Source organism: Sciurus vulgaris, assembly GCF_902686455.1.
Source record: "Sciurus vulgaris genome assembly, chromosome: 4".
In the NCBI taxonomy this organism is placed as follows: domain Eukaryota; kingdom Metazoa; phylum Chordata; class Mammalia; order Rodentia; family Sciuridae; genus Sciurus; species Sciurus vulgaris.
This window is the reverse complement of record NC_136464.1, coordinates 50,117,415-50,141,507: the sequence shown is the minus strand read 5'-3', so window position 1 is coordinate 50,141,507 and position 24,093 is coordinate 50,117,415. Positions and strand designations below refer to the sequence as shown.

Here is a 24,093-nt window from a genome sequence, read left to right as displayed (position 1 = left end):
AATCAGTACGCTGGAGAGCTAACTTCATTTTTAAATGAATGCATATTGCATCATTTTATGGATATGACAATTTAACTATTTTTCTATTAATGAATAAACTAACTTCAACTTGCTATATTATTCATCTTGGCATGTTTCGAATAATGTGTAACACATGTTCTTCACCTATGTGTGCATGTGTGCGAGTACAATTATGCTTTCCTACCCCAGAAGGATTACATGAAAAACTGAAGCTATTAGGTTTAAGGAATAATATTTGAAATTTTGGTACTTGCCATTCCAAAAGTACTGACAATTTCACTTAGCTAACATTTCATTTTCCTACATTGACTAATCCTGGTTATTATTTTTAAGTAAATATTTATCAATACATATGGGAAAGGCTGGGGTTGTAGCTCAGTGGTAGAGAGCTTGCCTATCACATGCGAAGATTTGATTCTCAGCACCACACATAAATAAATAAAATAAAGGTCCATCAACAACTAAAAAACAAAAAGTACATATGGGAAAATGTACCTCGTTGCTTGTTTACATTTTTCTGCTAAACTTGCAAGCCTGAATATCCCCAGTAAAAACATAAAATTTGTTAATCATGACTATTGGTCCAAATGAGACTGAGTTTTATAGAACTGTAGCAATCATCGACTCTGAAATATTGCCATTGTCTTACCCATCCTGCTCTTCATTCTGCCCAGGAGAAAACTGCTGAGGATGAGCGTTTTCATTTTCATAAAATAATCTATCATTGTAACTGTCTCCAACAACTTCATATGTGTTTTGTAATGCTCCCATCTCAGTTTCATTCCTCTTTCTTCTTTCTTGAACCTTTAATGAAAGTTTGACACTAAGGATAACTGTTACCTTTCAAGTTTAATTGTCTTGATATCAGTCCATAATAATATATTTGTACTTCTTTAATTTTATAAAAGTTCATCCGAAATGCTTCCTCACATAAGAGACTTTCCTTCACCTTACCTTAAACAGGGAACATGTAACGTACATTGAAGCCTTTTTCATAGAAAGAACAATAATTGGAGAGAAGGCAAACTAAATTATTTAGAGCCAAAATTAATCTAACCCAGTCAGGAACAACATATGATAGGTTAAGCATCTGTACAAACTATCAGCATTAAGTCCAGTTCCAATGTATTCTAATGTCAACTAAAAAACAGTGTATTAAGTTGTTTATTCATATTTTACTGATTTCCCACATTGAAAGGAAATACACTGGAAGGTTTTCATTTGCACCCAAACACTGAAGATCCCATTCTGAAAGGCGTGATTCTCTGAACCAGTCCTTGATTTTCTATAATGACCCTGGTATCTACCTTGATGTAGACACTGAAGCCAAAACAGAGTGAAATTTTCAACCTTGGCCCTGGTGACTAGGAACATAAAACTAAAACTTTTGAGCTACTGGGACTGAAAAGCCTTTAACATAAACACAATTCAGTGGCCACCGCTGTCGCAGTTGCTGATAACTTCAAACTGCTTTTTGTGAGACTCAAATTTGAACTGAACTTCTTCATCATTGAAGGAGGTTATGTAAATGGAACCGCAAACCAGATTCAGAAGAAGAGAGGCCTCAATTCTGAGGATAAAGCCTACCTATAAGCTTCCATGGATTCTAAAAGTATTTTCAGAGGCATGACCAGTTAAAACATCTTCAAAATTAAAGTTTAAATCATCATCTTTGGATTCTAAAAGACTATTCTGAGAGGCGATTTCATTTGGCCTAATCTAAGTTGTTGAAGGAAGGAAAATAACATAAAAAAAGGAATTTGGATTTACATGTCTACGTACTTGCGTCTGGCTGTCTTCAGGGCCATGAAATATGTTCTGCCTTTCCTCGATTGGCACAGTCATGTATGGTTCCACTGAAAAATACATATTTCTATTTAAACCACTTCAAACTCTTAGACAAAAAAATCATGTAATAAAATAAAAATACATCAGAATAACAATAACATTTATTTTTTGAATCTACATTGTTTACAACCATAGAAACGAAATTATGTACCCCATTTGTGTACAATGAATCAAAATGCAGTCTGTAAAAAATTAAAAGCTAAATAAAAACAATAATTTTTTAAAAAGGAGTATAAGTTAAGATTCATCATTAACTGCATATTGAGTACTTTTTTTTGTGGGACTTCATATTAAACCTAGTGGCCTCTGTGTGCTTGGCAAGCTCTCAACCACTGTCCATATCCCTCCAGCAGTTTTATTTTGAGACAGTCTCAATAATGTGCCCACACTGGCCGGAAACCTGCCATGCTCCTGCCACAGCCCCCTAGAGAGCTAGGATTGCAGACATGCTCCACTGCGCTCAACAAATACTGACTCATTTAGGAAATACTTCTACTAATCCCAAACTGGAGCACACCATTGGAGAGACGCGGATGCCACCAGATTCCATGCATACAAGTACTGCAAAGATTCATCCATGCAAAATAAATAAAATATCCCCAGAAACAAAAATTTTAAATACCACAAGTAACCTGGAAATTCACTCTGTACATTGTTCTCAACCTTATAAGAGTAACTTTTGAGCAACTTCTGTTCATCATTAATGGTTTCCAAAATAATGGATGCTTTTTACACCTTTGTTGGTGAACAAGCTGTTCCTTATATCTGAAATCTGTTTGTCCACAATTGTGACAAAGTTCTTTTCCACCCTAAAGTCTCAGTGTGCTTTGAGAAGTTTCACTTGATTTGGGCTGTTATTCTCTCCAAAAAATACATTTCTTTCTTGGGGCTACCTTAGTACTTCATCGATTTTTCTACTGTATCTTTATGACTTAAACTAGACATTACTTCTTTATATGTCAATTCTTTTGCTTGTGAAGAGCAGACAATCTTTTAAGTGATCTTTGTGTAAATAGTCTGAATTTATTTGATATCATAATTATTGTTTGAGTTCCTGGTAAGTGCTAATGTAGTTAATGCTGTCAGGGGTGATTTTTCTGGACGTACTCTTGAGCTGAGACTTAAAGAATGAGGTTACCAGCCAAAGGGCAGGGAAGAATGAGAGCAGGAAAGGCAGTAGCAAGAGGGGAAGACAACTTCCCCTCTTTGTATTGGGGGGGTTTGTATTGGTCTAAAAATGCAGGGAGTGGTTAGGAGTAATGCCAGAGGAAAGGGTGGATGAGGAAAGGGTTAAAGATAGGCAGAGCTCACACTGTGAAGGTTTTAAAGGTAGGTTTATGTTGCTCAGACATCAGTGTTCCCAAGAGTGGTTCATGGCCATGTTTACACAGGAGTTAGATCACTCTAAATGTTCTGGGCAGGATGAACATGAGGGGCATATACCTAAATGGATGGAGATGAAAAACTCAAAGGTAGCAGTGCAAAATAATGACATAGGCCTGAACTGAGGGGATCTCTCAAGGAACACTTAGGATACAGAATTTTCAGGGCTCAGAGAAGAATAAAGTTGCAATTAAGGAAAGTACAAATCTGGGCTTCTGGAAAACGAGACTGCTCATGACTGTACACACTGAAAGTATCAAAGGAGATGTGAAAAGAAGCACATGAACTTTTTAAGTTGCTGGTTTGAGTTGCTTTCCTTTTACACATCTCCCTATGTTGAAGGAAATATTTAGGAATGTTGTTTGGAATATCCTGATCCTAGGACCTAAGGGACTCCTCAACTTTAAAGAGCAGAGCGGTGGTGAATCTCAGTGGTAGAGCAACTGCTTAGCTTGCAAAAAGGACAGGTTTCAATCCCCACCATGGAAAAGAAAAATCAAAAACAAGAAAAGAAGAAATACAGAAGTGGTACACATAAATAACTTTGGACTGACAGATCAATAACTCTAGGAAATGTGACAATCCTCTACAAAATACAATACTAAATCTGAAGATATTGGGAAAATAAAATATGTGCACTAATATATCACTTGCTTTCTTACTACGGTCCTGGGGACAGGAGTACTGTGGGCAGGATGAATGTGAGGCATGTGTGACTGAGTGGAGATGAATAATTAGAAGGCCACAGTGCAAAGCAAGGACAATGCAGGCCTGGACTGAGGGAATGTTCCAGAAACACATAGGACACACAATTTCCAGTACCCATGTACAATGGAGTTTAATTAAGTGAATGAAAGTATTAGTCTGCGTTCCTGGAATTCCAGATTCTGTTCACAACTACAAAAGTTATCAAGTGTTGTGAAATGAATCACAGGGGTTGTTCAATTTGCTGCTGTTTGCCATGTAGTTTTTCTGCTTGGTGTCTTTCTCTATTGGAGAAACTCATTGGCCTTTTAGTGTAGAACATCTGATTGTTGGATTGACCAAGTCCATCAGTGACTCAGAGAGGGCTGTGAGCAAAGCTCAGTGATTCAGCCACTGGGAGGTTCATAAAAGGCCTTTGGTTTAATGCCCACCATTGAAAAGAAAAAGCAAGAAAAACAAATCTCATTAAAGAATTCAATCTGGATAAATAATTTGGGATTTACCTCTTAGTCACTACTCTAGAGCAAAACTGATTGAAAAAAAAAAGATTTGGTGAAAAGAGGAAAAATAAAATATATATGATCATAGATTGCATGATTTCTTACCCTAAACCTGATCTCAAGAGTGATTAAGGGCACTGAATAAACTGGTGATAAAAGACAACACAGGTTTGATGTCTACTAGTCGATACACCGTGTCACAGCAGAACTGAAGTGGACTTTTTTAGATAAGTTCTTCCCATGTTTCAAATACTGGCCTTCCACTCCTGGGTTAAAGCCAACACTTCCACCTCAGTCTCCCAAGAAGCTAGGACTGCTATCCAGCTCTCCAACAAGCCCTCGAAAACTTTGGAAATAATTTAGAGCCTCAGAGTCCACCTCCATGAACCCCTAACAGGTGAAGGGATTGCAAAGATTGAATTTTAATTAAAGAAACATCTGCAATAAAAGTTCCATTTCAAAAAACATTTTCTTATGCAAATAAACACTTTTGTCTTTTTTTTTTTCAAGAAACCTGGAGGTCAACCTTGACATTGTCCTTTTTTTGTGTCAGGCCTTCCCACCACGTTTAGAAATTGAAAAAGAGACATAGGAATAGAAACACTGCTAGCATTTCAAAGATTTTGATCTACTTTACAGAGATCTTGTATTGCAAAATTTACCTAATTCAAGTGTCCCAACTTCTTTATCTGGAAGAGAATATTTCTTTTTCCTATTAGGCTGGATGAATTTGGAAACAAGATGTTAAATAAATATTGTATATTTTACACAATATGCAGTTATGAATTCAAGATAAAAAATAGTTCAGCTACCTTCAAGAAAGAATATTTCTCCTGAGACACTGAAAGAAAAAAAAGGAACATATAATCAAGTAAACAGGAATATGACAAAACCACCCATATGTGTCTGCCAGTTACACAGAGTCAAATTCTCATGCTTAGCTTTGATAATGATTCCTTTAGTTTTGGGGTTGGTTTGGTTGTTGGTTCACTTTTGGTTAGTAGAGCCACATGACTGAAATGTACTAAAAAAAAATGAAAATAACAGGAATATAGGTTAAATAAAACATGAAGTTACATTTCCAGAAGTAAAATTGTATTTCTAATGACCACAAATAAAATGGGCAAGTGAATGTATACCAACGTGCATGTGCCAATTAATGGAGAGAAAAGTGATCTCTAACCAGAGGAGCAGAGCAAGACCCTGAGAGGGTAAATGTCCAAGATGGCAGGGGAAGGTGACAGAGTGTGCCTTTTGTGTGGCCTGTGAGAACTATTTAACCCATTATGTTACAAATATGTAGCCCATACACCAATTTGTCCTGCCAGTTAATAAGTACAAAGCTGTGATAACAGTTCAGTGGAATATATCATTCATTTCTCATCAAAGAAAGCTCTCTGAACTGATCAGCTTAGATACGTACTTTTAGAACAACAGGTTATAAAAATATTCTTATTATTCCATGTGGGATATGGCTGTGCCCACATTTCTTGTATCCTTTGGTTTAACCAACTACGTTTCTTGATTCACCCATATGAGAAGATAAAGGAACTGCATCTAAGGAATACCATATTTTAAGCTTCAAATACCGAAATATGGTAACCCAAGGGGTAAATGTAAAATGAAATGTCACAGAATTATCAGATGTCAATAAACTTTTATATTTTGAAGTTATTGCAGTATATACTAAAAATAACATTTTGATGTTCAAGGAATAAACTCTATATAAAGTCTTCTATTTCCAAAATGAGCCTGGTTTGGTATGTCTTCTTAGTCTTTCAAGCATGTTCATGGCATGTTTGTCTTATCAGAAAATTAGCTCTCTAGGGAAGAGGATGTCGCTCAGGAGCAGAATGCATTCCTAGCACGCCCAGGAACATGGGTTCAGTCCCAGGCTCCATCACAAAGGAAAGGGAAAAAAAAGGAAAAGGAAAAGTTAGCTGCCTTTTAAAACAAAGTCAGGGCTCCTAAAATGATATGAATCTCATTCTGAACAACTAACATTCACGCAATGCACATGCCCAATGCCTGGTAGCTATCGAGAGGAGAAATGAGTAGCTGCAGTGCACCCCATTCTAAAGCTACCCCTGCTTCCAAAAATTTCTGGACCAGTCATTGTCTCACTTTTGGTTTGAATGCGAATATACTGAAGCTAGCTGAAAAACATTGTTTCCCCATCATTTTCTCCAAGATTACTGAGCTAACTTGGTTCTTTCCTGCCTCGTTTTCCCTACCCTTCTGTTTTTCAAAAGCAACCTCTACATCTGTGGTCTTGATTCTTTCCATTTTATATTCTTTCTATGTGGGATTATTCTCACTCAGTCTTTCCTCCCAATTTAGCAATATTGCCTTAGAAGGGTAACGTCTATGTGTTCAACTTTTTAGTCCTTTGCTTTTGTCAAGAAACATGCTCAGAATGGAAGCAATATTTATGTTTCCCTCCATCTGGTTATGTCCTGAACTGTACTCCGGTATCTCGGTTCTCTTGCTACCCAAAACATGATCTGAGGACCAGAAGCATTAGAATCACCTTGAAATGTATTAGAAATATAGAACCGAAGACCTGCTGAGTTGAAATGTGCATTTTGAACATGGTCCCAGTAGATGATTCATTAAAATTGAAAAGTGCTGGTCTTTACTGAGACTTCTTCCAATTCCTCCACCTTAACTTGCCTTTCTGAAATCTGGCCACAGGCTCCTTCCTATCATGTCTCTGAAATTGAACTTCTATACGGAGTCACAGTCTTTCTGATGGACATTTTATCAGTCTATGGCTTTGGTGAGTATTTCATAACCATTCCTTCTCTTTTCTATTTCCTCATTCTCTGTATCTTCCCTTGGAAATTATATACATGCATAGCTGAACATCTGTGCTTATATTTCTTTATGGTTTAAAAAAAAACCACAAAAACATAGCTCTGTCTGATCAAGACTTCAATCTTAATGTCTTTCCAATGGAGAGGAAGACAAGAACAGTGGGAAATTTTACTCTACCTCTCAAGACAATTCTGGTATTGGAAACTCACAGATCTTTCCCACATTTCTTCTTCTTCTTTTTTGTAAAGGGATTGAACTCAGGGGCGCTTGACCACTGAACCACATCCCCAGCTCTATTTTGTATTTTATTTAGAGACAGGGTCTCATTGAGTCGCTTAGTGCCTCACTGTTGCTGAGGCTGGCTTTGGACATTTTCAATCCTTCTACCTCACCTCCTGAGCCGCTGGGATAACAGGCGTGTGCCACCATGTCTGGCTTCCTCCCTCATTTCTAATACTGGTGTGACCTGAATCTCCCTCCCTCCACTGCGGTACCTGCCCCTTTTCCCTTCATTCACTCCCCCACACTCTCTTTCTTGTACCTCTCCTCCTCTACGCTCCTTATTTCCCAGTTTTCCTCTAGCTTAATCAAGTCTTGAAGTGAACCTAATAATTCAGTTCCTCTAGCTGTCCTCCCCATTTTACCTGTTACTGAAACTTGACAAGATATACCCCTTTCCACCATCTCACTCTTCTTCCTCACATGCCTTCAACTGTTCGAATATACTAGTGCCCCTGTTTTAAATCAACATCTGTCCAATGAAATGGTATCCTTTATGTTTCTTACCTCTTGGATGTTCCTTTACTCTGGATTTTGCTTGTTGATATTCATCATCAAATATAGGAGAAACAAACTTCTCTGGAACAGTTTCAGAGATGCACTGGTAAAATCAACATCAATAATGAGTCCCACAAAGATTTCCCCATCGCTGCCTAAGAAGACATCTGAATCTCCAGTTGTAAAATCAGTGAGATTTCAAATTTAGAGAAATGTACATTGAAAACCAAAACGTTTCAGAAGAGAACCTCACATATGCTGTCCAGATGAAGCCTGACTTTGGTTTCCAGGTGGACAATATTCTGTGAAAACAGGATGGAGCGGGGGTGGGGCGGACAGAGAAAACATGTTCCCCATGGCCCACTAGCTGACGTGCATGTTTCCACAAGGAACCAACGGCAGTGCAGCCTAGCCCTACTTTGCATCCCAACAAAAATGAGTGATCATCTTTTAGAAAACCTATATAAACTAATTCTGATAAACACACTTGCCATTGTATAGCAGTACACATTGAACACATTTAAATGACTTTTTAATGCTAAAACAATATAGTTGGTGTGACAAGCGAGTCTGGAGTTTGTCCTGTTGACTAAAAATGGATGAGTGTTGGCTTTGCTTCACTGAGGTCAGAAAGGGTCACAATCTGGCTATTGTGAATTGAGCAGCTATAAACATTGCTGTGGCTGCATCACTGTAGTATGCTGATTTTAAGTCATTTGGGTATAGGCCAAGGAGTGGGATAGCTGGGTCAAATGGTGGGTCCATTCCAAGTTTTCTGAGGAATCTCCACACTGCTTTCCAGAGTGGCTGCACTAATTTGCAGCCCCACCAGCAATGTATGAGTGTACCTTTTTCCCCACATCCTCTCCAACACCTATTATTGCTTGTGTTCTTAATAATATTCATTCTAATTGGAGTTAGATGAAATCTCACAGTTGTTTTAATTTGCATTTCTCTAATTTCTAGAGATGTTAAACACTTTTTCATGTATTTGTTAATCGCCTATATATCTTCTCCGGTAAAGTGTCTGTCTAGTTCCTTGACCCATTTATTGATTGGGTTCTTTGTATTTTTGGTGTAAAGTTTTATAAGTTCTTAACCTAGATGCCCTGCAACAGATGGATAAAGAAACTGTGCTATATATACACAATGGAATATTACGTAGCCATAAAGAAGGATAAAATTATGGCATTTGCAGGTAAATGGATGGAGTTGGAGAATATCATGCTAAGTGAAATAAGCCGATCTCAAAAAGTCAAAGGTTGAATGTTTTCCTTGATAAGTGGATGATGATACATAATGGGGGTGGGAGGGGTAAGAGAAGAATGGAGGAACTTTAGACTACGTAGAGGGAAATGGGGGGCAAGGTTATGAAAAAATAGGGGGATGAGACAGATATCATTATCCTATGTATATGTATGATTACACAAATGGTGTGAATCTGCATCATGTGCAACCATAGAAATGAAAAGTTGTTCCCTGTTTGTGTACAACAAATCAAAATGCAGTCTGTAGAAAAAAATTTTTAAAAGGCTCACAGAACTCTAAATATATTTAGGTGAAAATTTTTATCAATAGAAAAACGGGTTGAATGAGAAAGCAGCAAGAAAAACGATTCTGAATTTGACATGACAGCACACACGCATTAGGTAAAGTACACACTTTCCAGTTAAGAAATAAGCCACATGCACCAAGGAAGAAATGTGGAAGTGAGGAGACCACAGTGTTCCTGAGTTTCAGCCAGGTGGAGGCGGGGCTGTGGGAGAACATGGGAAGCTCCCTACTGGAGGGCTCAATGGGGGAATCCCAGCAAGCCCAAGAAAAGCAGATTCCTCTACGTTCAATCAAAGAATGAATGAATGAATGAATAATCGAGGGAGGACTGGTGCACTGTGGATTCTTCCCTGCAGACTCAGACTCTGACCAGGATCCACCTTCACTTGGGTCCTTTCTCTAGGCTTTCCTCATGGGAAATCAGAAATGCCTGCCATTTTGTTTTACATCTCTAAGACCCTACTGTGACATGAATTCACTGGGTCAGGAAGCCCCCACAACAACGAGAGTCAGGCTAGGTTGAGGAGAGAAAATTTGACTGATCTGCTGAGAGCTCTGGGCAGCCAGAGGCACGGTCTTTCCTAAGGAAAAGCAGCCCGGGGCACTTTCATTGAAATGTTGTGTTGGAGCTCTGTGCCAGGGTTGATCTGATGGAAAACTCGCTGCACTCTGCTCCACACGGGCGAGCAGCAATCCCTGATCTGGCCACAGCACCATGCTCAGAGGCATTTGGAGGCATTGCCCTCACTTCCCCCACAGAAGCCATACCAGGCACTTTGCTGAGGATTCTGATGGAGTCTGAGGGGCGCCCCTTTAGAAAGGCTCCATTGCAGAGACTCTTGTGTAAGAGATCAGAACCCCCTGCATCCTTGTACCTCACAGACGCAGCGGCCGCCACTCCTCACTGAGTGATGGTTACCGGCCCTGGTAACCTGGGCTCAGGCTCGAGGCTGACGGAGACATGCTGAAAGCTCTGGTCAGCAGGAAGTGTGGTTTTCTGCCCAATGGTCAGTTTGTAGAGTAGAGGACTGCAGGACCATTTCAAATTGGTGCTTGGAGATTCTTGACAATGAGGGATACCGGCTCTATGTGTTTTTTGTTTGTTTGTTTGTTTGTTTTTCACAAGACACAGAAGAGTCCAGTCATGCTTGGGTGGGGTCTGGTAAAAAACGTATTCTCTGCAGCTCCCCAAATGGAGCACAGATCCTGTGTGCAGGCCACCTCTGCCATGCTCAGAAACTTAGAGCAAAGCCCACAGGGGCTTGGAATCCTGCGTGCCCCTGAGCTCCAAAAATGGGGTATAGTACAGATTGGCTCCCAGGCTTCATATGTGAGAGTTCATGGCAGCTCCGAGATAGCCAGACCCCAATCCCAGGGTAACAAACCAGCGTTGAGGGTGACTTACCTCTGTAGCTGAATATGGTCCCGCAATACATCCTGGTAAGCAGGTAGTAGTGTAACACTCGGTATTGATTCCACAACAAAATCTGTCCTGTTTGTGCTAGAATTGAGAAGAAACAAGCAGTGTTATTCCTAGGAACTCCCCAAAGCTGGTGAATTCACTAACTAGAAGTTGTGGTAACAAGCGTCTGCACTTCAATTACATCAGCAAAGGGAAATCGTAAACTTTTTTGCTGGTCTTGCACTTTGTAAGTGGTTGACTGTGGGTTTTCTTCATCATTTCTGTATTCTATCTATTTCATATAATCTTTTGTTTTCTTGTGTCTTTAATTTTTGTACTTGTTTCCTTGTCTCTCATTTTCATTTGCATTCTTTTTAAAATCTTTGTTGTTATTCCTGTTGTTTTTCAAGTGTTCCTGGGGATCGAACTCAAGGCCTCGGGCATGAGAGGCAAATGCTTTACCACTGAGCTATCTTCCCAGCCCCATTTGCATCTTCTCCCTTTCATTTTTTTTTTTTTTTTGTCTTCATTCTCCTTGTGTCTTTCTTCCCTCCTACCACTTTTCTCTTTCCTTTTCTATTTTTTTAAAATTTTCTTTGTATTTTCTTATTTCTGATTTCTTTGTATTTATTATTAATTTCACAATCAAGAATGTCTAACTTTTCATGCATTCCACATTATTACTCACCACTCCCCTTGGTGAGTGGAGTTACAGATATCATTATAAGTAGGTTTTACATTATAAGTGAACATGTACTTTCTGTTCTCTCCTCTCACAACAGATTGGATGAGTGAGCCTCGCATTTTTGTCACCCTGAGCTGGGGTTTTGACAATCAGACATAAACCCTGCCCAAGACATATTCAAACTGGAGATCTGCTCAACAAAACAACCCACATCTATGAAGGGAAGTGAAATCTATCCAAACGCATGCACAAACATTAGCATGTTAAACGGGAAACTTGAGAGAGCAGGGCAATATGACACTGCTGCAGTTCCTATTCCTCAGTAACTGAACACATAGATATTGACATGGAGGATACACTGGACCAAGGATTCAAACAATTAACTGTGAAAATACTTAAGAAACTAAGAGAACAAAGAAATTAATGAAGGCAATACATATTTGGAAAGAACATTGTGATAAAATGACAGTTTCTGAAAAACTAACAAATTTTTGAATTGTAAGTTCATTAACTCAAATAGAAATCTGAATGTAAAGAATCATCAATATACTACCTAAGGCAGAAGAAAGAATATTAAGGCTTAAAGGAAAATGGGATGAAGTAGAACTTTCAGACAGTAATGAAAATGAGAAACTTTAGAGAGAATATACAAGAGTTCTAGGACAAGTTTAAAAAACCACATTGAAGACTCAGGTCTTGAGGAAGGAGTGGACATACAGACTAATGCCACAGAAAACTTATTCAATGAACTTATAGCAGAAAATTTCCTTAATTGTGGATCATGGGGGAAAGATGGACATCAAGGTATAGAAGGCATTTAAAAGTTCAAATAGATGTGACCAAAAAAGAACCCCTTCACATTATATTTTAGCTATGTGCCAAAATTCAGAGCAAAGAGATTTTTATAAATTCATGAGAGAAGCACCAAGCCACTTATGTTAATGCATAGGAATAACTCTAAAGGCCAGCAGCACACACCCTGGCATATTTCAAGTGCCGAAAAAGAAATACTACCAACTCAGATTGCCATGTACATCAAAGTTATCCTTCAGAATCAAAGCAAAAGAAAAAAAAAAATTCCAAGAGAAGAATAAACTAAAAGCATTTATGATAATTAAGCCAACATTGCAGAAGACATAAAAAGGAATCCTCCACATACAAGAAGATTAAAATCAATCATGAGAGCATGGGAAAGAATAAATCTCACTAGAAGAAAAATGTAAGTAAATGAGAATTAGGAGTGAATCCTATATTTCAAATAAAGCAAAATAACAGAAAGTAACACACCTCCCCATGTTAACACTGAAAGTAAATTATCTTAATTCTCCAATTAAAAGACAAATTGGAATATTGAATTAATAAATAAGACCCAACTGTACATTGTCTGCAAGAAAGACATCTGACTGGCAAAAATATTTACAGAATAAAAGTGAAAGAATGGAAAATAATAATCCATGCAAATGAGAGCCAAAAGTAAGAAGAGTTGCTACTCTCATACTTGACAAAGCAGACTTCAAGCAACAATTACCCAGCGGTTACAAATAAGTTTGCTGTTACATATTAGTAAAGGAAACAATCCAACAAGAAGATAAATGACTGTAAATATTCATGTCTGAATGGCAGCCCACTCAATTTTGTAAAACAAACACTTCTCAAAGGGACAGATAGACTCCCAGTAACATAAGTGTGAGTGACTTCAATACACCACTCTACCAGTAGCTAGGTCATCCGGACCAAATATCAGCAAAGCTCCTAGAATTCAGATGAACTTAAGTCAAATGCACTTAACAGATAGCTACAGAATATTTCATCTGACAGTAACAGCATACACATTCCTAACAGCAGCAGCAGCACCACATGGAACTTTTTCTATGATAGATCATATATTAGGACACAAAGAAAGTCTTAGGAGATACAAAAGCAATTAAAATAATTCCCACCACCTTATCATATCATAATGAACTGTAATTAGAAATCAACAGCAAGAAAAACTACAGAAACTTTATGAACACATACAGAACAAACAATACACTTTTGCATGATGAACTGAAGAAATCAGGGGAAAATCTAAAAAGTGTCAGAACCACATGACAATAGAAACATAGCATCCCAGAATCTGTGGGATACAATAAAAGCAGTCCTTTTTGTTTTTTCAGTGTTTTTTCTTTTCTTTTATTGATTCATTATGATATAACATAATATATATGAATATAATACATATATTCATATAACATAGTTTGATCCATCATATTCCTCAGTACATTAATTTTCTCTACCAGGAAAAGCAGTTGTAAGAGGAAATTTATAACAATGGTTACTACATTAAAAAAATCCAAGATATTTAAAATTTTAAAAACTAAAGATGCATGTCAAGGTCTTGGAAAAACAAGAACAAATCAATTCAAAAACCAGTAGAAGGCAAGAAATAATAAATATCAGAGTCAAAAATAATGACATGGAAAGTCAAAGAACAATATTAAAAATCAATTAGACAAAGATTTGGTTTTTGAAAAGAAAAACAAGATTGATAAACAGCCAAAATCACCAAAGGAAAGAGAGAAGATACAAATGAATAAAGTTAGAAATAAAAATAGGGGTATTACAACAGACACTACTCAAATCAAGAGGCCCCCTAGCAATTTGGGAAACTTATATCCCAATAAATGGGAAAGTCTAGAAGGCCATTTTGAAAACTTATATTGCAATAAATGGAAAAAATCTAAAATATATGGGTAAAGTAATATATATGACATACAAAGGTTGAGTCAAGGTGATACAGCACAGCAAACAGACCAATAACAAGCAAACTGAAGCAGAAATAACCGGCCTCCAAAAAGGAAAAAACCAGGACCAGATGAATCCATGCCTGAATTTTGTTAGATATTCAAAGACAAAATAATACCAATGTTCTTCCCTGCATTGTATGTAAGAGAAAAGGAAAGAACTACTTCCAAATCAGTTCTAAACAGTCAGTATTACTCTAATCGGAAAAGTAGATAAAGACACAATGAGGAAAGGAAACTGCAGACTATATGCATGATGAACATAGTCACAAAAATCCTCGTCAAATACTTGTAAACATTAAAAAGAACATACACTTGTGGGCATGGTGGCATATGCTTGTATTACCAACAACATGGGATGCCCTAGCAGGTGAATTGCAATTTCAAGGCCAGCCTGGTCAACTTAGTGAGACTCGGTCTCCAAGTGAAAAATAAAGGGACTGGGGATGTGGCTCAGTGGTATGGTGTTCCTGTGTTGAGTTTCTGTTCACACACGCACACATACTACACACAATCATACACCATGATCACATTGGTTTTGTTTCAGAGATGCAAGTATAGCTAAATACATGCAAATCAATAAATCTAAAATAACACATATAGAATATCAAGGACAAAAACATATGATCATTTCAAGAGCTGCAGGAATTCTTTGAAAAAATTCAGTGGCTTTTCATGACAAATCTCTGAGGAACTAGATATAGGAGAAACTTTCTGTATCTACCATATCATACTAAATGCCAAGTAGGAAAAATCCAAAGTCAATAGTATAGTGAAGATGGAAAAATGGAAAGGATTTTCTCTAGACTCAGGAACAAGACAAGAATGTCCATGCTCACCACTCCTATTAAACAAAGTTCTTGAAATTTTAGGGAGAGTAAGTAGACAAGAGAAACAAACAAAAAGGATACAAATAGAAAAGTAAAGCCTTTTTTTTTTTTTTTTTTTTTTGCAGGAAATATCCTGTGCTTAGAAGACCCAAAAGTTCTACCAGAAGAATTCTAGTTCTGATGAGCAAATTCAGCAGGGTAACAGGATAAAAAAATCAGCATACAAAAATAAAGATTTTCTATACACCAATTTAAAACCTAATGAGAAGGAAATCAGAATAAGAACTTGTATAAAGAGCTTTAAAAATACTAAGGAATTAAACCTAACCAAGGAAATTAAAGACCTCTTCAAGGAAAATTAGAGAATGTTGAAAAAAGAAACTGAGGAAGATTCTAGAAAAGATAAAGATGTCCTATGTTCATGAAAAGGCAGAACTGACATTTTGAAAATGCACCTCTGGAATCTGTGGATTCCAATGGTCGACAGATTCCATGTAATCCCCATCAAAATACAGAGCATGTTCTTCACAGAACTGGAAAAAAAAACACTAAAATTCATATGGAAGAAAAAAAGAACCCTAAATGCTAAAGCAAGCCTAAGCAGTAAGAACAATGATGGAGACATCGCAAAGCCCAATTTCAAAACATAATACAGAACCATTGTAAGGAAAACAGCATGGTCCTGGCACAGAGACAGACGTACAGACCAATGGAATAGACACAGAGACAAACCGACACAGCTACAGAATGGTAATACCAGAAGAAATGGTCATCATCAAGAAAGCAAATAGTAAATGGCGAGGAGCTCGTGGGGGGAAAGTAACTCTTATAAAGTGTTGGTAGAGATGTAAATTACTATAGCCACTGTGGAAATCAGTATGGAGGTCACTCAAGAAAACTAAAAAGAGAACTGCTTTATGGTCCAAGTATACCACTCCTCAGTATTTACTGGAAAAATTAAAGTCGACACCCTTTAGAGATACATGTACACTCACATTTATCGAAGAAGTTTTCACAATAGGCAAGTGGTGGAATCAACCTAGGTGCTTCTCGATAGATGAATGAATAAAGAAGATGTGGTAAATATACACAAGGAGTATTTTTTACCCATTAAAAAGAACAAAATTGAGGCTGGGGTAGTGGCTCAGTGGTAGAGCGCTTGCCTAGCACATGTGAGGCACTGGGTTTGATTCTTAGCACCTCATAAAAGTAAATAAAATAATGTGTCCATCTACAACTAAAAAATATATTTAAAAAAAGAAGAAAATGATATCATTTTTAGGAAAATGAAGGGAACTGAATTGCTTGTTAAGCAAAATAAGCCAGACCCAGGAGAAAAAGTATCAAATGTTTTCCCTCAAATGGGGAAATTAGAGGTGGTGGTGGGGGTCGGTGTTCATCCTGAGAGTAGAAGGTAGACCACTGGTATAGAGAAAGGAGTTTAGGGTAGCCAGGAAAGAATAGGAAGGGTAAGGCAGGTTTTGAGGAATGAAATCGATCAAACTATGTTATATTCACGTCACAGTGAAAGCCCTATATAATTAATGCGCACCAACAAAAATCACTGATCACGGTGATCATTGTAAGTCTATAATTCATTAGTGCTGAATCAAAATGAGAAAAGAAGTATCTATAAGGTGCCACCCACTTATCTGCATACTTTTTGTCTGGACCTTATAACCACCAAACAATCATGATGATGGTTATCCCGTGCCCAGCTTCCTGGTCCTTCCAGGATGTTAAGAGCAAAATGATAGACAGATGTGACCCGCTGTTCTCTGTCCAGACGGCCCTCCTCCTCAGAGCTCTTGTGGCTGACTCTTTCCCATCCTTTGTCATGAGTTTAAATGTCACACTCAGAAGGATTATCACTGAATCCAGAATTCCAATCCCACTGCTATCCCTGGCCAAACTACAGTCTTGTTACATTTGAAAGAATTGAGGATTAAATTTTCTTTCAGTTATTCATTGAAATCAACTTTAAGTCTTTCAGAAGAGTACAATTTTTATCTTATTTAATAATATAGAGAGTTCTTGCTCTCCGTGACTTCACTATGTCCAATGCAGCTCCCTGTTTTTTTTTTTTTTTTTTGACTTGATTTCTAGTTCTTTTCTTCTACAATGGCACACCCAAGAATTGTTCACTCCTACCACATTCTACATGTTAATCCTGTACATAAACCTCAACTTTCACACTTGCTTTCCATTGTGGCCTTGGTCTTATATTTCTTTCCAGGATGTTAGTCATCATTATGTGCATATGGGAGATGATATGCAATAAAAACATGAGAAAGTATTTTTAACTGTGAGTCAGGTGATGAAAAGAAAGGATCATAAAAGCTCTTTATTCTGATTGATCTTACCGTAGTGTTTTCAGCCATGTCTTCCTTTTGACTGTTCAAAGCAACGTTGTTAAACAAGATTTTGTTTCCTTGTTTACCAATGCCATATTTTGCTTCTATGACAATAAAAAAAGCAAAGAGTACATGAAAATGTCTGTAATTTCAAATCAATGCACAGCACAAGAATAGGTAGTAGTCCAAGAGCTTACCCTCTTTCCTGTGTTGCTGAAAAGTTTCATCTAATTCTCCTTTTTCTTCTGGGACATTCTAGGAAGGAAAAAAAAAGAAAAACTTTAGGTGTAACAAGCACCGACTTTGATAAAATAATTATAATATTCTCCATTACTACATGATACAATTGAAAGAGCACAGGTTTCTCAGCAACTGGATGTAGACTGTAACCCCAGTTCTGCCACTTACTAATCTACATCTTCTCAAGATTTGAGGACTATGAGAGCTGATTCAGATATCATAAAAAGATGATATAGATGAGAACGTTATTCCCTTTACCTCCAACTCATTATTGCACAAATACTGATATCCATCAGACTATTTTCTTAATCCGAATACCTCATGATAGAAATTGTAGACATCTGTAGGCTAGGGTACTGTTAGAAAGCTAACATTTTAAGAAATTAGAAGTAACAACCTGTGATATTTCGAATGGGTTTTCATGATTTATATGGTAAATTATCTCTTGAGGGGAAAAATCTGACACCTGAGATTGAAGAGTATCTTATAAGTAAGTTGGGTTGGAATCACAGTGTAAGTGGCTTCCATCCTGAGTGTTAAATAGCTAGAGACAAGTGATTACATAACTTCTGCTCCTTCCAAGAAAGAGAAGAATGACAAGAATAATCCTGGGGGACAATAATTAATAAATGAAAGTCACACACAATTTCTACATAGTAAGATTAAATAACCCAACATTGATGACGAGACAAAACTAAAAGAACAGACACTGTGGAAATGTTTTCTGCAGGGAAGTACTGAGAACAGGACTAAGTAATCTTTAAAAAGATTAGGGAAGGGGAAGAAACAAACAAAAGGAAAGAGACATGACCAGTCAATTGAATATGAGTTTCAGCCAACAAAGAAAGGGAAAGAAACTAAGAACAGGTTGTGATAAGAAATACAACACAGAGAAGAATAGAAGATGGCGGGCTGGAAGAAGGGTGCACTTCCAGCAGTTCCTCAGCACCCGGACTTACAGGCAGGAAAACTGCTTCCCAGAGAGGTGGCTGACTGAGGGCACTCACTGAAACTTAACACCATAGAACCCAGAAAACCAGGGTTCTTATACAATGCAAAAATCATATAAGAAATAACACATTAGGTTTGGGGTTGTGGCTCAGGGGTAGAGCGCTTGCCTGGCATGTGTGAGGCACTGGGTTCAATTCTTGGCACATATAAATAAATAAATAAAATCAAGGTTCACTGACAACTAAAAAAAAATCTGTATATATTTATTTATATATGTATATATTATATAAGTATATGTGCATATATACACATGCATATATGTATACACACATTCATATACACACACATATATGTATATATACATATATATATATACACGCATAAAGAAAGAATACATCAGAGATGCACAGGCAAGGCTGAAGGTGGCCCTGGCAGTAGTGGCTGCTGAGAGGGAGGGGAATCAGGCAGAGAGAGAGAGAGTACAGCACAGCTTGGGGTAACCTGTGGAACAGAGTCAGCTCTCTTAATAGACCCAGTCAGTGGTGGATGTGGCTCAGTGAAATCCAACCAAAAATCAATTGGCCCACCAGTAAATAGTTTGACAGCAACTGGGGATTAGCAGTGTGGAAGCTGGTGGCCAGCCCAGAGGCCATCTCTAAGCACTGCACAGAGAGAAGATTGGGAACTCATAAAGGAAGTTGCCAGCAGTCACCTATTATGACCCCCAGAATGTACCTGAACCAGAGTGACTGCAAAAGAAAATTATAGCTGCAGCACGCTGCCCCCCAATGTCAAGGAGAGAGAGCTCCCTTTGTCTTTGACACCCCATATGGTTATTAGGAAGACACCAACAATAAGGGGCACGGGTTACATCTCAGCCAAGACTGAACCCCGACTACTGGACCTTCCATTTCCGAACTCTGTCCCAGTACAGCTCCAGGGGTACACAGTGTGTCAGCACTACCCCAGCTATCCCAGGCTCCACTGGAAACTGGCACCTGAGAGCTACTCCTCGCCTCTACAGCTGGCGGCCAGGTGAGGCACACACAGCCTCTGGACCTAACAGCCACCAGCCCTTGGCTCAAGGGTTACAAAGCCAAGAGTAAATACAAAGAAAGAAAATCCATCTGTGCCAACAGTTTTGACCACCTCAGCAGAAATGAGCCTTTTTTCTCATTAAGATTTTTGTATTGCTTTCTCCTGTTTTCCTCATCTACTTTCTTCTTTATTTCCTCTGTATTCTCCTTATGGTTTTACCCTTGTATTAAATTTTAACATTTTAAACTTTTTCAAAAATACCATTTCATTGTGTTTTGTACTTTTTAACTTTTTTCCATCCTATAAGATTTGGTGGTGGGGGGGGATATGTTCTCACTGTATGCATAGGTTCTATACATATATGTTAGATATTTAATATAATATATAATACGTACTATATAACATATATAATTTTGCTTTCACATTGATTGTGTTCTTCTGCACCAGTGTTTATTTAGCCCTGGTCTAACTTAGGTGGGACATGATTATGCACAGGTTTGAGCTGTTTCCATCTCACATTTGCTTGTTGGTTTCTACCTTGGTTTTTGTGCCTCTTTCTCCACCAACGGCCCTATTTTCCTGTCTGCTTTTCCTCGCTTTCATTTTTTATTACTTTTAATTTTTCAGTCCTCCTCCTTTATAGCTGACACCTGCCAACTATCTCCTGACTTTCCTGTTGACTTTTTAAAATATTTCAAACTTTTTCTCACCTTCTTACCCTATTTTCATCAAATACAATCCCACTACCTAACAGAATGATATGGTTTATGTGATTCCTACTCCGTTCATGCTGTCATCGTCCTTAATACAGTGGATGATGTAGGAGAACCTGTTGTCTAATGCCTGATCTAGTTCGTAGTTTTTGTTATTGGTACTGTTGTTAAATGCCAACTCTACCGTTCCTATACAGGTAGTAATAGGTGCTACACCAGACATTTAAGGCTGTACATCTGCTGCTAACATTACTGCTATTCCTGGCTCCCCCTTCCCCGTGCAGGTCTGAAACCTTCAAGATCACAGAGTAGAGATCCTGCTGCTGAGCAATTCCCACAACTCAGCCAAGTAACAGCTAGTCTCATGCCACACAAGGTCTAGTCCACCTGAACCTCTAACTTTAATTCAATACAGAGAACTGGGGAGTCAGGCACTGCAAACCAACCCAGGCCACAATGGGAAACGGCCAGTGGGGGGCTCATAACCCACCAGGGATCTACTCATATATCAAAAACAGAGAGAAGCCAGAGAACAGAAAGGATGACTACACACAAAAAGACACCCATAAAAGAGGAGGGGGATTCATCCCAAGTGATGTACAAGTCCAAGACCTCTGAAAACATGAGGAAACAAGCAAACAAATCTCCAAAATTCACAATCCCATACCAAGGATCCCACAGATATGGAAGTGAATGACATTCCAGAGAAAGAGTATAAAACACTGATTATTAAAATGTTCAATTAACTAAAGAAAGATCTGAGGACTGAGTTAAGGGAGAAAATATAGGATATGAAAGACCATTTCAATAAAGAACTAGAAATACTGAAAAGAAACCGATCAAATTTCCTAGAGCTGGGTGTGGTGGGAAAACCACGAGTTCAAAGCCAGTCTCAGCAAAAGTGAGCTCTAAGCAACTCAGTTAGACCCTGTCTCCCAAAAAAACTCCTAGAAACGAAATGAATGAATCAAATTAAAAATTCAAATTCACTTGAAAGCTTCACCAACAGATTGGATTGCATAGAAAACAAAACTTCAGGCCTGAAGACAGGGTATATGAGCTTGAATATTCAGTATGAAATAAAGGGAAAAAATAAAAGGCCATGATTAGAATAGAATATACAAGAACTCTGGAACAGCATCAAGAAAACAAACCCAAGAGTTATTGGGATAGAAGAGACAAGAAAAAGATACAGGCTAAAGGCATTAAGAATATTTTCAGTAAGATAGTAACAGAAAACTTTCCCCATACCAGAAATGAGACAGACCTCCACACATAGGAGGCATATAGGACCTCACCTGGCAAGATCAGAACAGAATTTATCCAAGACACATTATAATTGAAATACCTGTCATAGAAAATAAGGGAAGAGTACTAAAAGCTGTGAGAGAAAAATAGCAGGTCACATTTAGAGGCAAGTCCATAAGGCTCACTTCTGACTTCTCAACTCAGGCAATAAAATCAAGGAGGGACTGGGATGAGAGATTCCAACCTCTAAAAGAAAACAATTGCCAGCCAAGATTGTTATATCCAGCAAATAAATAGGGAAATATAAACTGTCCAGGTCACAGATGAACTGAAAGAATTCATGACAGCCAGTCTTGGTGTTGCATGCCTGTAATCCCAGGGACTCAGGAGGCTGAGGCAGGAGGATAGAGAGTTCAAAGCCAGCCTCAGCAACTTAGGGAGGCTCTAACCAACTCAATTAGAACCTGTTTCCAAATCAAATATTAAAAAGGGCTGGGAATGTGACTCAGTGGTTGAGTGGTTGAGTACTCCTGGGTTCAATCCCCAGTCCCAAAAATGAAAAAAGATTTTATGATAGCCAGGCCAGCACTCCAAAGAACACACAAAGATGTAAATACAGAACCAAGAACAGAAATTGAGAAAAAACTCCCCTAAAATTGATATGATACACATATCAAACATCCAAGAGAAAAAAACTACAGGCAATGTGATTTATGGATTTCAAACTAAAGGCACCAGGGAAATTTCATTTTATAAAAATTAATTCAATCCATTAAAGATTAATTTAGGCATTGGTGTTACAAGTCACATAAGTATAATTTAAAAATCACAGCAATGTAAACTTATCCAAATAATCCCTGACCAATTTCACATTTCCTCTGTAGTTGGAAAGTTGTTCCTATTGTAATTTTCTGTCACTTGGTATTTTCCAGCCCATTCTTTCTTCCAGCTCCAACTACCCTAAAACACTTGACAGAATTTTGATATTTACAGAAGTTTTTAAAAAAAAAATTCAACATAATTCTATGAAATGGTATCTTCTGGGGCAAATTTCTATATAAAATGGCAGGGAGACCACTGCTAATTTTGAGTTACTATCTCACAAACCAAAATTCAGAACAAGAAAATTTCACCAAAGAGCACTTTACCTTGGTATTAGCTGGAGAGTTGCCCTTATCTAATATAGGACAGGAATCATCAGAATCTTTAGGACCAGGCTCATTGGAAAACCTTTAGAGCAAAAATGTATAGCAAAGAAGGATGAGTACAGTTTTTTTTTTTTTTTAATAGATTCTGGTGAAAGTTTGGCTATAGCCATATTAAATGATATTTCTTGACTAATTTATTTAAAACATAAGCTGCTTTTAAAAAGCTCTCATTCACCTGTTTCTGCCTCAACCTTTCCCAATCTATGAAATATTCAATGAAGACTCTCTGAGCTCCATTTCCAAGAGTGACAGCCAAAATATTGGCAGAACCTGAGAGTAATTTATCCTCACAAATTGTCTGTCTTGAAGGCTGAACTGAACGTCCAATTTATGACCGACATCACTTGTGTTACCTAACCTGAAACAAACCTCTGATAACCCGAGACAAGGTAGAAAGACACACTGTCCCCTTACCTTGGCCAACCCTGGAATCAGGACTTGGCTGGGTAGCTTGAAAATGGCAGTTCTGGTTCTTCAGTATGGAAACCACTTACTAAAAAGACCCATTGCTTCCCTTTACCCGAAAATAGCACAGGGAGTCCCCTGAGACCTTTTATATGTCTGAAAGTTGAATATGCAAAAGAATGAATGTATATGTTGTTATTGGGGACACTTTTGTCAGACAGACTGGAGCACTAAGGTGTAAAATCCTCTTACTTTTCCTGTATAGGGCCTGCCTTATTCAGGTCCACATAAACTACAAGCACTTCAAAACCTCCATAGGTACTTGGACACTTGAGGGGAAAGATTACTAGAAAAACAGAGCACTAGTAGTTACGTCTCTGTTTCCCTAAGTACACTATAAATATCCTTCTGTGGACTTCCACTCCCTGGTCCCTCAGCTGCAGGATTTGGTGGCAAACTCTACATCTGTATCCTATGAAGATGTGGATTACTGACCCAAGGTTGGGCTCAGAGTCACCAAGAATTGGAGCTCTCTTTCCCTGCTCCTGGAAAAGAAGCTAAATGGAGACTTCGTCACTAGGGACAACATAAGCATGTTACTAGCTGCCCACCTGAAGCTCTCGGATGGCCT

General features: G+C 38.0%; 1 protein-coding gene across 1 annotated transcript; it reads right to left on the bottom strand.

The window, feature by feature from the left end:
• Window positions 1-666: 666 nt before the first annotated feature.
• On the bottom strand, window positions 667-23,130 carry LOC306658916 (uncharacterized protein; the record flags this gene model as incomplete). Its single annotated transcript, XM_079136212.1, has 9 exons — window positions 22,998-23,130; window positions 17,857-17,914; window positions 17,669-17,763; window positions 11,011-11,106; window positions 8,061-8,154; window positions 5,270-5,298; window positions 5,120-5,177; window positions 1,804-1,877; window positions 667-825 (listed from the first exon to the last, which is right to left on the bottom strand). The coding sequence occupies exons 3-9, from the start codon at window positions 17,684-17,686 to the stop codon at window positions 667-669; spliced, it is 528 nt and encodes a 175-aa protein (XP_078992338.1). The 5' UTR covers window positions 17,687-17,763; window positions 17,857-17,914; window positions 22,998-23,130.
• Between the last annotated feature and the right edge of the window lie 963 nt (window positions 23,131-24,093).